Genomic DNA, 11,858 nt, shown 5'->3' with positions numbered 1-11,858 from the left:
GAGAGAGGTGGGATTCATATAGCTGAGGAGTTAGAACTTTGCCCTTGTGGGTTCTCCAAATTATCAACAAAGCCACTCTACTGTTGCCCTCTTGTATCACAACAATTGCTAAATAAGCCATTTGGTTGTGTTTAAAGACCTGACCTTTTTTTAGATTGGGGCATAGAGGGGACTTGGCTTCTCTGCTATAATTTACTTTGCTATAATTAGCTTGGATTTCATCATAGCCGTCAGATATAGTTTTAAGGGCCAGCTGATGCCACATCAAGAAACATCAAGAAGTTTTAAGGGCCAGATGATGCACTTTTTTTTTCTAGCAAATTATAGTTATAGCAGAGAAGCCAAATCCATAGGGCAGAGTACTTTACCCAGATAAAGACCGTTTTTTTAATTTTATTTTTTTCTTTTTTTCTTTCAAGGATTATTAATGTCATCTGCCCAATTCCAAATTTAATGATATTTATTAAAGTTAATGATACTTTGGTAGTTGGTATCACAATCTTGCATTTACATGTAGGAGGGCAATCAATCTAGTATACTTCTTTCCGTATCAAAAAAAAAAAAAAAAAAATCAATCTAGTATCTACCATTCTAATGGTAGCTCTTGTTCTCTCTTTTTTTAGAAAGAAAGTTCATAATGAATCTAAGATATGTAGGACAATTTGTAAATACACTATTATTAAGCACGAAAATTAAACTTAAACTCATATCTCAACTGAACCTTGGTTGTTTGTAGAGAATCAAAGCAACTCAACCATTCTCGCCAGAATGAGCTTTGCTTCATTGGTAAATGTTTTTATATAAATACATATCTATAAATTATGAATAACCTTTTACTATAGAAAATACAACATTCTCATTGTATTTATTCATCTTCCGCAACCTGATGGTTCACACCAAATATATCTTATGCTCTTATTTTTGTTTTTTGTTTTTTGTTTTGGAGAAACTCTTATGCTCTTATTTCAATAATACAACATCAGGTACATAATTATTTGATATTACTAAAACATCAGGTACATAATTATTTAATATTACTAAGTCTTTGGTTTATATAGTCTATTTTATTGGGCTAATTAATTATATTTATTATTCCATATATTTTAAAAATATCGAGAGTTTTAAGTTTCAAGAAATTTCAAACGACTAAGCATATTTTAATTCACCACAACCTAATATGTAACAATGTTTATTCAACATTTTCTTTGAAACTATAGTAGATAATCGATCAAATAAACGTATGCAAAAGTTTCATTCAAAATTTCTGAATTATTCTCTAGATTTCCATCATTTTTCTCGAATATTTACCGATATCGATATTTCCGTCGAAATTTCTAATTTTTGAGCTGTCGATATATACTCGATATTCGATATTTTAGTCCTTGATAGTAGGGGTAGGGAGGGGTTAGAGGTATGTGTCCAAGACGGTTGGGAGGAGTAATGGGACTAATGGCGTTCAGTTGGGAAGAGCAGGGTTAAGCTCAGAACAAATAGTAGTGCTCCACGTAGTATATAGTTGGGAACGGTGACCTATTAATGGGAGTTGATATCTATTTGATATGTCCAGAAGTCCAGATTACAGAGAGAAGAGAAAGATGGGCTGATGGGGAAAATGCAGACGGTCACATCAATAAGTCCATCACCTAATCAATTTTTGCATGCCAAGTATCGGCAGCCAGGCCCACCACATAATTTATATAGTTTGGAGGTTTCTTTCGAAGACTCTAGCAGTTATGAAGTCCATCACCTAATCAATTTTTGCATGCCAAGTAAGGCTATACCCGAAGGGAAAATGCGGATTCATTGTTGCTGAATGAGTGTTATTGCTGTTTTCAAGGTCGATATCTGTTAAAATCATCGGAAATGAGCTTTGTACATGTCATATGCATAATTTTAGTCGAGTTACGTATCTGAATGTCTCCTAAAGAACAAATTTGTTTAACAATAGAAGTAGAAAAACATTTGTCATATACATACTATACCAATAGTTTCCTTCCAAAATAAGCTCGCTCGTCCCTTGTATTTATTTGTTAAGTTAACTCTTTCCTTTTCTCATTTAAATATATTTGGTAAATGCATCTCACTGTATTGTATTGTGAGTGGACCAACTACCAAGGACTTGGGGGGGGGGGGGGGGGGGGGGGCCGGACCCCTGCATCCATTAACATGGTTCCGCCCCTGGACGAGGACGTTTGTTAACACAGGACAAAGCAAAGACTATCAGATAGTCACTATCTTTTAGCATTTTCTTAGGGGTTAAGAGATTAAGATGTTGTTGTACGGTTTGGAGTTCATACCATAAAGTCTAGGATTACCCTCATGTTGAGGGGCATTCGGGTTCGTACGTCTATGGTGGAAGATTAGTCTACCTTTGTTGTAATACCCTCGTAGATCTCAGTTCAAATATTGGTTTGGTAGGTGTATTACTAATTCGCTAACATAACCAGACTGATTTGATACCTCATATCTCGTTAAAAAAAAAATGAATTAACTAGTAGACACTTAATACTTTATCTCTTTTAAATTTTGATATCTCTTAAGATCTCTGTTTTGTACATGTCATACACATAATTTTGGTCCAAATCTGTATCAAATATCCCCGAAGGAACATATGAACATTTGTTCAACAATAGAGGTAGAAAATATTGCCACAGCCCACAGACATGATTTTGGTAGAGTTTCCTTTCAAAGTGAGCTAGCTTAACCCTTGTATTTATCAGACAAGGACGTTTTCTTAAGTCTTAACTACAGCAAAGGACTATCTTTTAGCATTTTCTGATGGTTAATGTTAAGATATTGTTGTTCGGTTTGGATTTCATACCATATAGTCTAGGATACCCCTCATGTTGGTTAAATTTTCATAGTTTCGTGTAGCCAACTACAAATCTTTGGGGAGAAAATTTGGGTTTACAAAAAGTGATTGATAAAATACATTTTCCACTTGGTATTGATCTGCTGAATTCAATCATGTTGGATTCATGAACCTAATACCTCCATGAAGAATGTGAGTCAAAACTCACACCAAGCTGATGTTTTCATCGTTCACGGATAGTTTGGTGATTAGGGTCCTCACTTTTACAAGGACGAGAAATATCTAAACGGCATGTAGTCACATACATGTTATAAAAACACAAGATTATATATAACCGAAACATACAATGCTCCGATCTGCGTGCAACAGTTTCATAAAAAAGGAATAACAATATTCTAGTTGGTTGTTGTTTACCAAAACGTGTCAATGTGACAATGTCCAAACCAGACCCATTTAAATGAACATTTCAGTTGAGCAGATGTGAAATCCATTGAACATTTATGTCCTCACTGTGCGTTTGGGGAAGTTACTCAAGTTAGTTTGGTCTGGTTGGATCATATTAGTTGAACATTAGAGATACTACATTCAAGGCAAATTCTATGCATTGCAGGTGACATCAAGATAAATGAGACAGAGAGATTGAATCATTTAACATCATCATTATGAAATCACCAATCTGGAAAAGATACACAACAGAGCAATACTTTACTCCACAGTATGCACTATTACATAAACAAATCAAAGCACCAAACAAAATGGTAACAATCAAGAATTATTTAGATTTTGATACAGAACACATCAGGTACCTGCAGGAAAATGCATCAATAGAAATAAAATCTCTCTATCTTGAACTCCCCATTGCAATAACTAATCGGCCTTCTCATTTTTGGGGCCAAAAATGCCTTTCACTGACTCGAAAACCTCTTCAATAGGCCTCCCAGCATCAATCTTTCGAACCTTCCCCTGGGCGTTATAGTACTCTAAAACTTTTTCAGTAGACTCTAGAAAAACCTTAAACCTCTTCCTTATTGTTTCTACATTATCATCCTCTCTTCCCTGGTTCCTACTCAAAAGGCGCCTCTCCATCTCTTCTTCAGAACAAACAAAATACAGGACGAATGAGGGCACGATTTTAGTCACATCCTCAAATGCAGCACGGTTTTCTTCATTACGAGGAAACCCATCGATGAGAAACTTGTCATTACCACTCTCCAGCATTGCTCGCTCCAGAAGTTTAATCGTCACCACCGCAGGAACAATTTGTCCTTCTTTGATCATGTTCGAAATCATGGTTCCATTTTCAGAACCAGAATTCCTTTCAGCTCGTAGAAGATCACCAGCACTGAGATGGGTGTACCCAAAATGCTTAACAATGTTTGCACATTGGGTACCCTTTCCACTGCCTGGACCACCCAAGACAAACACTACACTAGGATTCAGATCAGCTAAGCTTCGAGCTGTCTCCTTGTTGTCGACTGCGCCCACAGCTGTTCCCATTGTCGTCTCTGAATCTGCACAAACTAAAACATCCGCAACTGTAAAATCTCAAGTACATCCAAAAGAGAAATAAGCACTGCTATTGCTTCTAGCAAATTTTCCTTTTAAGAATGCAACATATATCCAGATTCAACACATAATAAAATTCGACTACAACAATCACAATAATAATACGAACAATCAAATGCAATGTATATCACAATCAAAATAATAGTCAACTCCTAATTAACAAGAGCAATGTGGTTTCTGACAATCCTATAAAACTGTGTGATCTACACAAGCTGAGGCTATACAAATCAAATCAAAATTTCAGTATCATTGCTGATTTAATTTTGCACCAAATTACGCAGATTCATTAGCAAAACAAAGCAAACACATACTGATCTGATCATTAAAGTGACTAATGTAAGAAAGATGATAGCATAACATGAAAACCATATTCCATGATAACAATTTCATCATGTACATTGGAATGGAATGTAAGAAACCCAAGAGGGTAAATCTAGAATTCTAATCAATGGTAAAACAAACATGAACAACATAGAACTCAATAAAAAAGTGATCTAGGAAAGAGTTAAAACTACCTGATCTGGGTGAGCTGTGAAACCAGATCCGCGATGAGATGGAGGATTCAGACAGCAGAGCTAGCAGATCTGTTTCAATTGGAGCGGAGATGGTAGTATAATTTCAGGTATATATGCTGATTGGCTATAGAAAAACTGAAACTTTTGGAAAAAGTTAACTTTTTTATTTATCTTTTTTTTTTTACTGTTAGCTCTCAGACAGTAAACTTTATCACACCACTGTAAAAAATAAACTTTTGGGCATTTTTCAAGCATGAAAATTTGGTTAGCTGATTTGACATGAAAATCTGCCAAGATAGGATTTTTGACCATGAAAATCTGCCAAGATAGGATTTTTGACATGAAATTTGATTGACCAATAGTTATTAAATATATTCTCCTTTTGGTTAATATTTGATTAATTCATCGAAAAAATGACACCAAGCTCAAATAATAATCGTTTATGGATGGCGGATAACTGGCAAAACAAACATCAACGTCCAACCAAGACCCATCTAAATGAAACTTTGAATTGAATAGAAACATTTACCATCATCATTATGAAAGCAGCAATCAGGAAATGATATTCACTGCTTTTGTATTGAAATTAGCCAGAAGTTTTGGCAACAAACATATTTTATAAAGATTCAAACTTTAATACATAAATCGGCCGAGCTCGCCCATCAAACAACTGCAGAAAAATGCCTCCAATGGCTCCTCATCGATTACAATATGGTATGAATGTCTTGGAAAACCGCAAGCAAATTCCCATCTTTCGTTGCTTTCAATTTACAGGGGAACATCAACTGAATGAAACCATCTGATTACTGTGGCTCTCCTTTACAGTTCCATGATGAAAGTTGTTTAGCAAGGATTCAATGTGTTTAACTTCTTTTGGAATTGACCCAGTTAGGACCTGATGTGCACAGAAATCTCGTGCTTGTTATAAATTTGTTTAGGTCAATGAATTGTGAAAATCTAGACCAGATAGAGAATGTGTGAAGCGGCTTGGAGAACAATTGATGACAGGTGACTTTGTCCCCTCAATAAGGCTTCAGTCATTATAGAAAGTGAATTAATATTTGCCTCTTAACTAAACCATATGAAAACCAAATCCAATTCATATGGCTACTCAAAGCGGCAATGACAGACAGAAAATGAATGCCAAGAGACTACATAAAGATGAAAGCTACGTAAATGCAAACAATTTAGGAAGTTTAACAGCATGGTGATATTGAAAGCTGCAACCAGGAAGTTGCACTGAATTTAAAACAATTGGTCATATAATAAATATGATTAGTCTCAATGATACCTCACAACCCGTGTCTGTAATAAGGACCTCATCCTCAATCCTTATCCCGATGCCTTGATACCTGCAGTACATCCTCAACACATCAGAAGTGTATCAAAACATTTAAAGCAAGAAGGTTAAAAAGAATGGGTAGGACTGATTGATTCCCTATGTAGGAGATATTCATAAGCATCAAATGTTTCACATTCAAGAATGTGTTGAGGAATCTTTCATGTTGAAAATTAACAACAAAAGATTATGAAAAGTTGGAGATAAGTATGATGTTTGGTGCAGTCAGCTTATTGCATCAAATAACTCTTGCTGGGATGACTAGTCTCTTCAATATAAAACTAATTGTCCAAGGCCAACGGCAACTTTTACATGAGCCTGGCTTATGAGTGATTTGCGGATTAATCGAGCATTTTTTTTTTCTTTTTAATATCTGCCAAACTGATTCGTGGTATTTTAAATTTAGTAAAAGAACATTTTTTTTCCAAACTAAACTAAGCTAAAAAGTACCTCTCAGGAATATTAGAGAACAATGGGATGTAGATTCCTGGTTCAATTGTTATCACCTGTGTACAAACAGAACGATCTTGTCAAAAAAAAAACAATGAAGCAGCCTTGCTGGCCAGAGTATGTGTACACACAACTGACACAACAATTAATGCAACACTGTCATCATTTCAACTATAAAGCAGGTAAATTGAAAAAAATAAACATATATAAGCTAGAAAGATGCATGTTCTTCGCTAAGGGAGCCAACTTACAACACCGGACGTCAAAGGATGGTCGTAGCTGACCTTAGAACAATCATGGACATCCATTCCTAGATAGTGACCTGGACAGAAAAGGAAGAGGCAAAAAAACTTTTATCACAAAATATCTTTTTAACACATCATCCTGCTTAACCAGTTCAAAAACTAAATTATTGGAATTTTCATTGTTAAGATATGTAATAACTACTGATACAAATCTGAACAGTAATCTTCAAAGAGCAGTCATAAATGGAAATTATAGCAGGATCCTAAATTCAAATCTGTGACTCTCCCAATATATATTGAATTTGATATGGCTGAGCTCTATAGTGGCAGGACAGGTTTACACATGGGGAGAGTTTTTTAATGTGAAATAACTGTTGATCCAAAGTTCCAAACTGTTTAAAATTTAAAGAATATAGATTAACAAACAGATATTTTAGTTTCAATTCTTAATAAAAAAAGAGTGAGAAGGAAAAGGAAAGGCAATCATCCAGAAAATTGGCAGTACTTTTCTTGCTTAGTCATTACAAGGAGAGTCAAAACACATGCCTAGTACAAATATAAAAAAACTGAAATTGCTGACTAGGGATGGATAGAGAAACCTATGGAAGTAGGGTTCAGCTGATGGTAGGAACGGCTCAACTGATAGTGGGAACTACGTCTAGAGTCCTCCTTCAGAATCCCAATCTCTTTGAGTCCTTTTTGAAGCATGTCAACCTATGCATGCAAGTCATTAGGTAAGATTAGGTCTCATAAAGCAAAGATGAAATTCTGTACTAGAAAATTAACAAATACAAATTTGTTTCAAAGGATCATACAGAAAAGTTGTGTATTTGCCGAATGGTAGCACCAGGTTTGCAAAGCTTCACGCATTCCTTGTTTGTTTGCAGAATAAGATCATATAGCTCTTCCTGAAATATAGACCTCATTGATAAGCCTCATTTATCAATAGAAAGCAACAGAATAATAACAAGAGAACAAAAAAAGGTCAAGGATATCGGCTGAAAGCTGCTGTCAAGATGTGGCAGCTCTTTTTGAGAAGCAATGCAGGCCAAGTCTATGACGTTGTGAATTAATGGAGACAGATAATACTAGACTTTTGCATACCAGAAGGAAAGCATTTGACTCTAAAACATAGATATGTTCGTAAGATTGCAAGCCAGTACGAAACTACAGTTGTAACTCCCAGCCTCAATTTAAGAGAAATGGAAAAGAAGAAAGCTAGATAGATAGATTATTGATTTTATCATAAATCGAAGGTAATCCAGACTATGTTTACAAGAAGCAGAGATGCCCCCAATTAAGTGAGTTTCAATTCCTAGTAGCATACTCATGTGAGATATTGTGTCCAAAGATAAACACATAAAGTTTAAATGTTAAAAAGAAACTTTTTAACAGCTTTGATAGATTATAAATCATTATTTAAAATCCAATTAAAAAGGTGAAGAAACATTTAGCCATCCATACTTGAGCTGAAGAAAAGCTACCACAGGGTGGCCAGGTGCGGGTTAGATCACTGACATAACCATGAAATTCGCAACCAACATCCATCAAGACAAGATCTCCTCCCTTTATCTGCACAACAATCCATATCAATCTTTGTAAGTATACAAGGGCTCCCTAAGAACAAATAGAATTCTTTCGTTTTACTAATCTAGATTGTGACCAGAAAAAGTAGACATTGGATTTGGTAATCAACTCACTTTCTGATCATTTCGAGAATAATGTATTACACTAGCATTAGGCCCTCCACCAACCACAGGGTTGAACCTGTAATGGAGAATGAAATTAGCGAATCCTCCAAAAAAAAAAAAATTGTAAAGTACTGACAAAAACCATCAAATGATTATCTTAGAAAACCAAATTTCAGCTATAATAGCGAGTTATATAATAAATTACGTTTTGGATGAGACCATCCAGAAAAGAAAAAAGCTTACGCCATTCTCTGGGCACCCCTCATTTTGCATTCATATTCCATCTTAGCTGAGAGCATACCCTCATAAGGATGTATCTTTGAATGTAACATTGTCTGCAACAGAGCCTGTCCAAGACCAATATATAAATTTTTTACTATTAATATAAGCCAGGAATATCCAGTATTACTACTTTTCAAATATATAGTAGTACTACAAGCTTTTGCTTTTCAATAATATAGCAGTACTACAAGCTTTTATGATATACTATATGATATTGCAGGAACAGCTTTAAACATTATATAACAAGTCATATAACATGAAAAACAAAAAGACGAATGCCTCCTGATTATGATGTGCAGTAAAAATTGGATGATCACTTAACAATTGTAGACCTACTCTTACTGAAATGGTATGATCTGAATTCTGAACCAACTGTATAACCCAACATGGATCCAATGTGAAGCCTACATATATGCTATAGATTTGCACAATGAGACAGAATGTGGTAGGACATATGGGCTTATGAAATAGTTAGCAGTGGGATTGAATTGAGTACCTGGCAAGCAATTGCTGCAGACTCTCTCATTAACTTGAGCTCTGCCGATGACTTTATCAACCGTAACTGATGTGTGAGAACTGAAACATCTTTCACTTCTCCAGAGGTAGCTGCTTTCTGAAAGGCATCCAATTCCATATATGTTGGTACAGCCGTCTGCACATTGTGGAACAGCTTGGACGATCTCCTCATAAAATCTGGGAGGATCTGCAGTCAGTAAAAGAAAAGGCAATGTACATATAATGATAAAATGCATAAAAAGGATCCAAGCAGCTGTTAAACCACACCAGCCAAGAACTTCAGAATGTTTCTATATGAAAACGAGCTAAGAGGACAGTTTAAGGGAATAAAACCACTAATCATGCCAATTCTGAACAAACAATTGCTACACTTAGACATGTTTTACAAGGGTATGTGCTGGTTTGTGGCATTTGGTATGAGTATGATAACACCGTATGGATTTTTGTTGGTGATATGGGAAACATCTCTATGTAGCTGATGTTAAGTGATCTTACCAAAACGTTCATGATTAATGCTCAACTCCCAAATCTACTGAAATGTATACAAGTATGCATATTCAGAGAATAGGACATTACAATTAGCTGATTTTCTTTTAATTTAAATTGGCACATTTCGGTAGGCTTCAAATATCAGTAGTATTCAACTAACCTCCCGTAATTTGCTCATTGGATATGCTTTATCAGCCTTAAATACTTCTAGTGCTGCACTAATTCCTGCAGTTTGTCCTTGCCAAGTCACATCCTACACATAAGCATACGTCAGAAAAAATAAATGACGTAAGGAAGCTTATCTATCTGTGTAAAATACATTGCAGCCACAAGTAAACTATATGCACAGATTAGTAACATGATACATGGCAGCTACCTTTTGAAATGACAACTTTCTCAGACAACAATAATAACATGCACATTTCAGATAACATTATATATTAGCATATAAACACCTTCCTTGACCAGCGAAAAAATATAACCCATACTTGATGTGTGTTTAATATTGTGAACCATATATCTCAAATTGCTTTGTATTCACTTTTCTTGAGAAAAATACAAGAGATGGATTCTGATAGGACAAATGAATACAAATATGATTCTGTGAATCCACTCCAGCTAAAACTAAGTAAAAACGAAACAGAACTTAGCACAGGATATAAAATACTATCATACAAGGCTGAGCATACTTGAGTTGTTGGTTCAGGCATGAACATGCAAAAACCGCATTCATGACCCAAGATCGCCACGCCACCAGGTTGCTGGCAGCCAGTAATGTACGAGTAATCAGCATCTTGCCGATACGTATAAGGAACAACATCATTCATCATCTTCACCGGCGCAGCTGCAAAGATGGCCAAGCCATTCTCTGGGAGCACATCCAACAACCTTTTTCTTCTCAATATGTATTCCTCCAAAGATATGCCGGGCGTAATCTCCCCTTCTTTCATCAACTGCAAATCCAAACAACAATTACAACGCAATAATTGACACCAAGAACAACACAATGTGAACAATCACTACCTGTGGATGAGATGAAGGAGTTGGCTGCCCAATGTCAACAATGTTCTTGGTGCAAAATGAACGGCGTCCCATAGTCTGTAAATCCAATTCAAGTACAAGACTTTAGCTTCACTTCAATATATCTACTTACTGAACCATATGGGTTAGATTAAAGACACCATTTTTTTTCACCAAATGCTATAAAAATTTGGAAGTTCAGCAGAAAAGGGACGATTTGGGCAGAAATGGATCACTACCCAGTTCAATATTCAGCCCAACAGATCAAATAAACAATTCAAATGATAAAGGAATACCTGCTTGTATGAAATTCTCTGCAGAAGTTTTCCAATAAGAATCCGCATTTTGCTGCTTTCACAGATACCTTTTAATCTGAAGAATCAAAAGCTGGAGACTATAGTGTTGAAGAGGGCAATCCAACTTTCGGGTTTTGGGGTTTTAGGGTTTAAGTTGGATATGGTTAGGGGTTTTAGCTAGACACACCCAAAGCCTCCCCTGAAATACAGTAGGTGTCATCCTTAACAACCAGAATCCACTTCTATTTTATTTTTATTTTTATTTTCCTAAACTTTAATCTGTTGTTTCCTTTTTAAAGAAAACATAAGAAATAATTAAGCTTTTCTTGATAAATAAGAAATAATTAGGTTGATTACTATGAAGTTCTTGACCTTTGAAAATTAAAATTAATTATATTAGTATAGGTCAAAATTAATTAAGTCACATATTGGCATTCTTAATATAAAATTTTAGTCATAAGTCTAAGCTAAAGTTGTGTCATGTTTAGGATGAAGACTCTGTCGTATGAAATGGAAACTCAATGCTTCTATTGACTCTTCATGTTACGCCACAGCTAATTACATTGCATTTCACGATGTTGTGTGTCTTTGTGCATACTGGGATTGGTGTCTGTGTTGCAAACCCAGTTAGGTTAGT

The 11,858-nt window shown here is 35.4% G+C and overlaps 3 protein-coding genes and 1 non-coding gene across 6 annotated transcripts in view; all 4 read right to left on the bottom strand.

The window, feature by feature from the left end:
* Window positions 1–5,004, bottom strand: part of LOC133721718 (UMP-CMP kinase 4-like) — a 29,710-nt gene extending 24,706 nt beyond the window's left edge. The window contains exon 1 of one of the 2 annotated variants that reach the window (XM_062148406.1): window positions 4,894–5,004. The gene's annotated coding sequence lies outside the window, so the exon portion shown is untranslated. The remainder of the gene's footprint in view (window positions 1–4,893) is intronic. The other variant, XM_062148407.1, reaches the window with a different exon arrangement.
* Window positions 3,452–5,027, bottom strand: LOC133721717 (UMP-CMP kinase 3-like). 2 transcript variants are annotated; one of them, XM_062148404.1, is made up of 2 exons: window positions 4,894–5,027; window positions 3,452–4,332 (listed from the first exon to the last, which is right to left on the bottom strand). In XM_062148404.1, exon 2 carries the CDS (start codon window positions 4,307–4,309, stop codon window positions 3,680–3,682), a length of 630 nt encoding a protein of 209 aa, XP_062004388.1. In that variant the 5' UTR covers window positions 4,310–4,332; window positions 4,894–5,027; the 3' UTR covers window positions 3,452–3,679. The 2 variants fall into 2 exon arrangements, with proteins under 2 accessions (XP_062004388.1, XP_062004389.1); XM_062148405.1 differs by having other exon boundaries at window positions 3,452–4,323; window positions 4,894–5,013.
* A 403-nt stretch (window positions 5,028–5,430) lies between these two features.
* Window positions 5,431–11,448, bottom strand: LOC133721716 (intermediate cleaving peptidase 55, mitochondrial). The gene is made up of 14 exons (XM_062148403.1): window positions 11,222–11,448; window positions 10,929–11,003; window positions 10,595–10,858; window positions 10,066–10,158; window positions 9,397–9,603; window positions 8,862–8,965; window positions 8,628–8,694; window positions 8,392–8,499; window positions 7,743–7,835; window positions 7,527–7,641; window positions 6,934–7,004; window positions 6,683–6,738; window positions 6,185–6,245; window positions 5,431–5,788 (listed from the first exon to the last, which is right to left on the bottom strand). Exons 1-14 carry the CDS (start codon window positions 11,267–11,269, stop codon window positions 5,675–5,677), a joined length of 1,476 nt encoding a protein of 491 aa, XP_062004387.1. The 5' UTR covers window positions 11,270–11,448; the 3' UTR covers window positions 5,431–5,674.
* Window positions 5,865–5,976, bottom strand: LOC133724003 (small nucleolar RNA U19). The gene has a single exon (XR_009853422.1). It is a non-coding gene; the product is annotated as a small nucleolar RNA U19 (small nucleolar RNA).
* Window positions 11,449–11,858: the final 410 nt, after the last annotated feature.

Source organism: Rosa rugosa, chromosome 7 (assembly GCF_958449725.1).
Source record: "Rosa rugosa chromosome 7, drRosRugo1.1, whole genome shotgun sequence".
NCBI classification, from domain to species: Eukaryota; Viridiplantae; Streptophyta; class Magnoliopsida; order Rosales; family Rosaceae; genus Rosa; species Rosa rugosa.
Note: the sequence above shows the minus strand (reverse complement) of the source record. Positions and strands in the feature narration are given on the sequence as shown.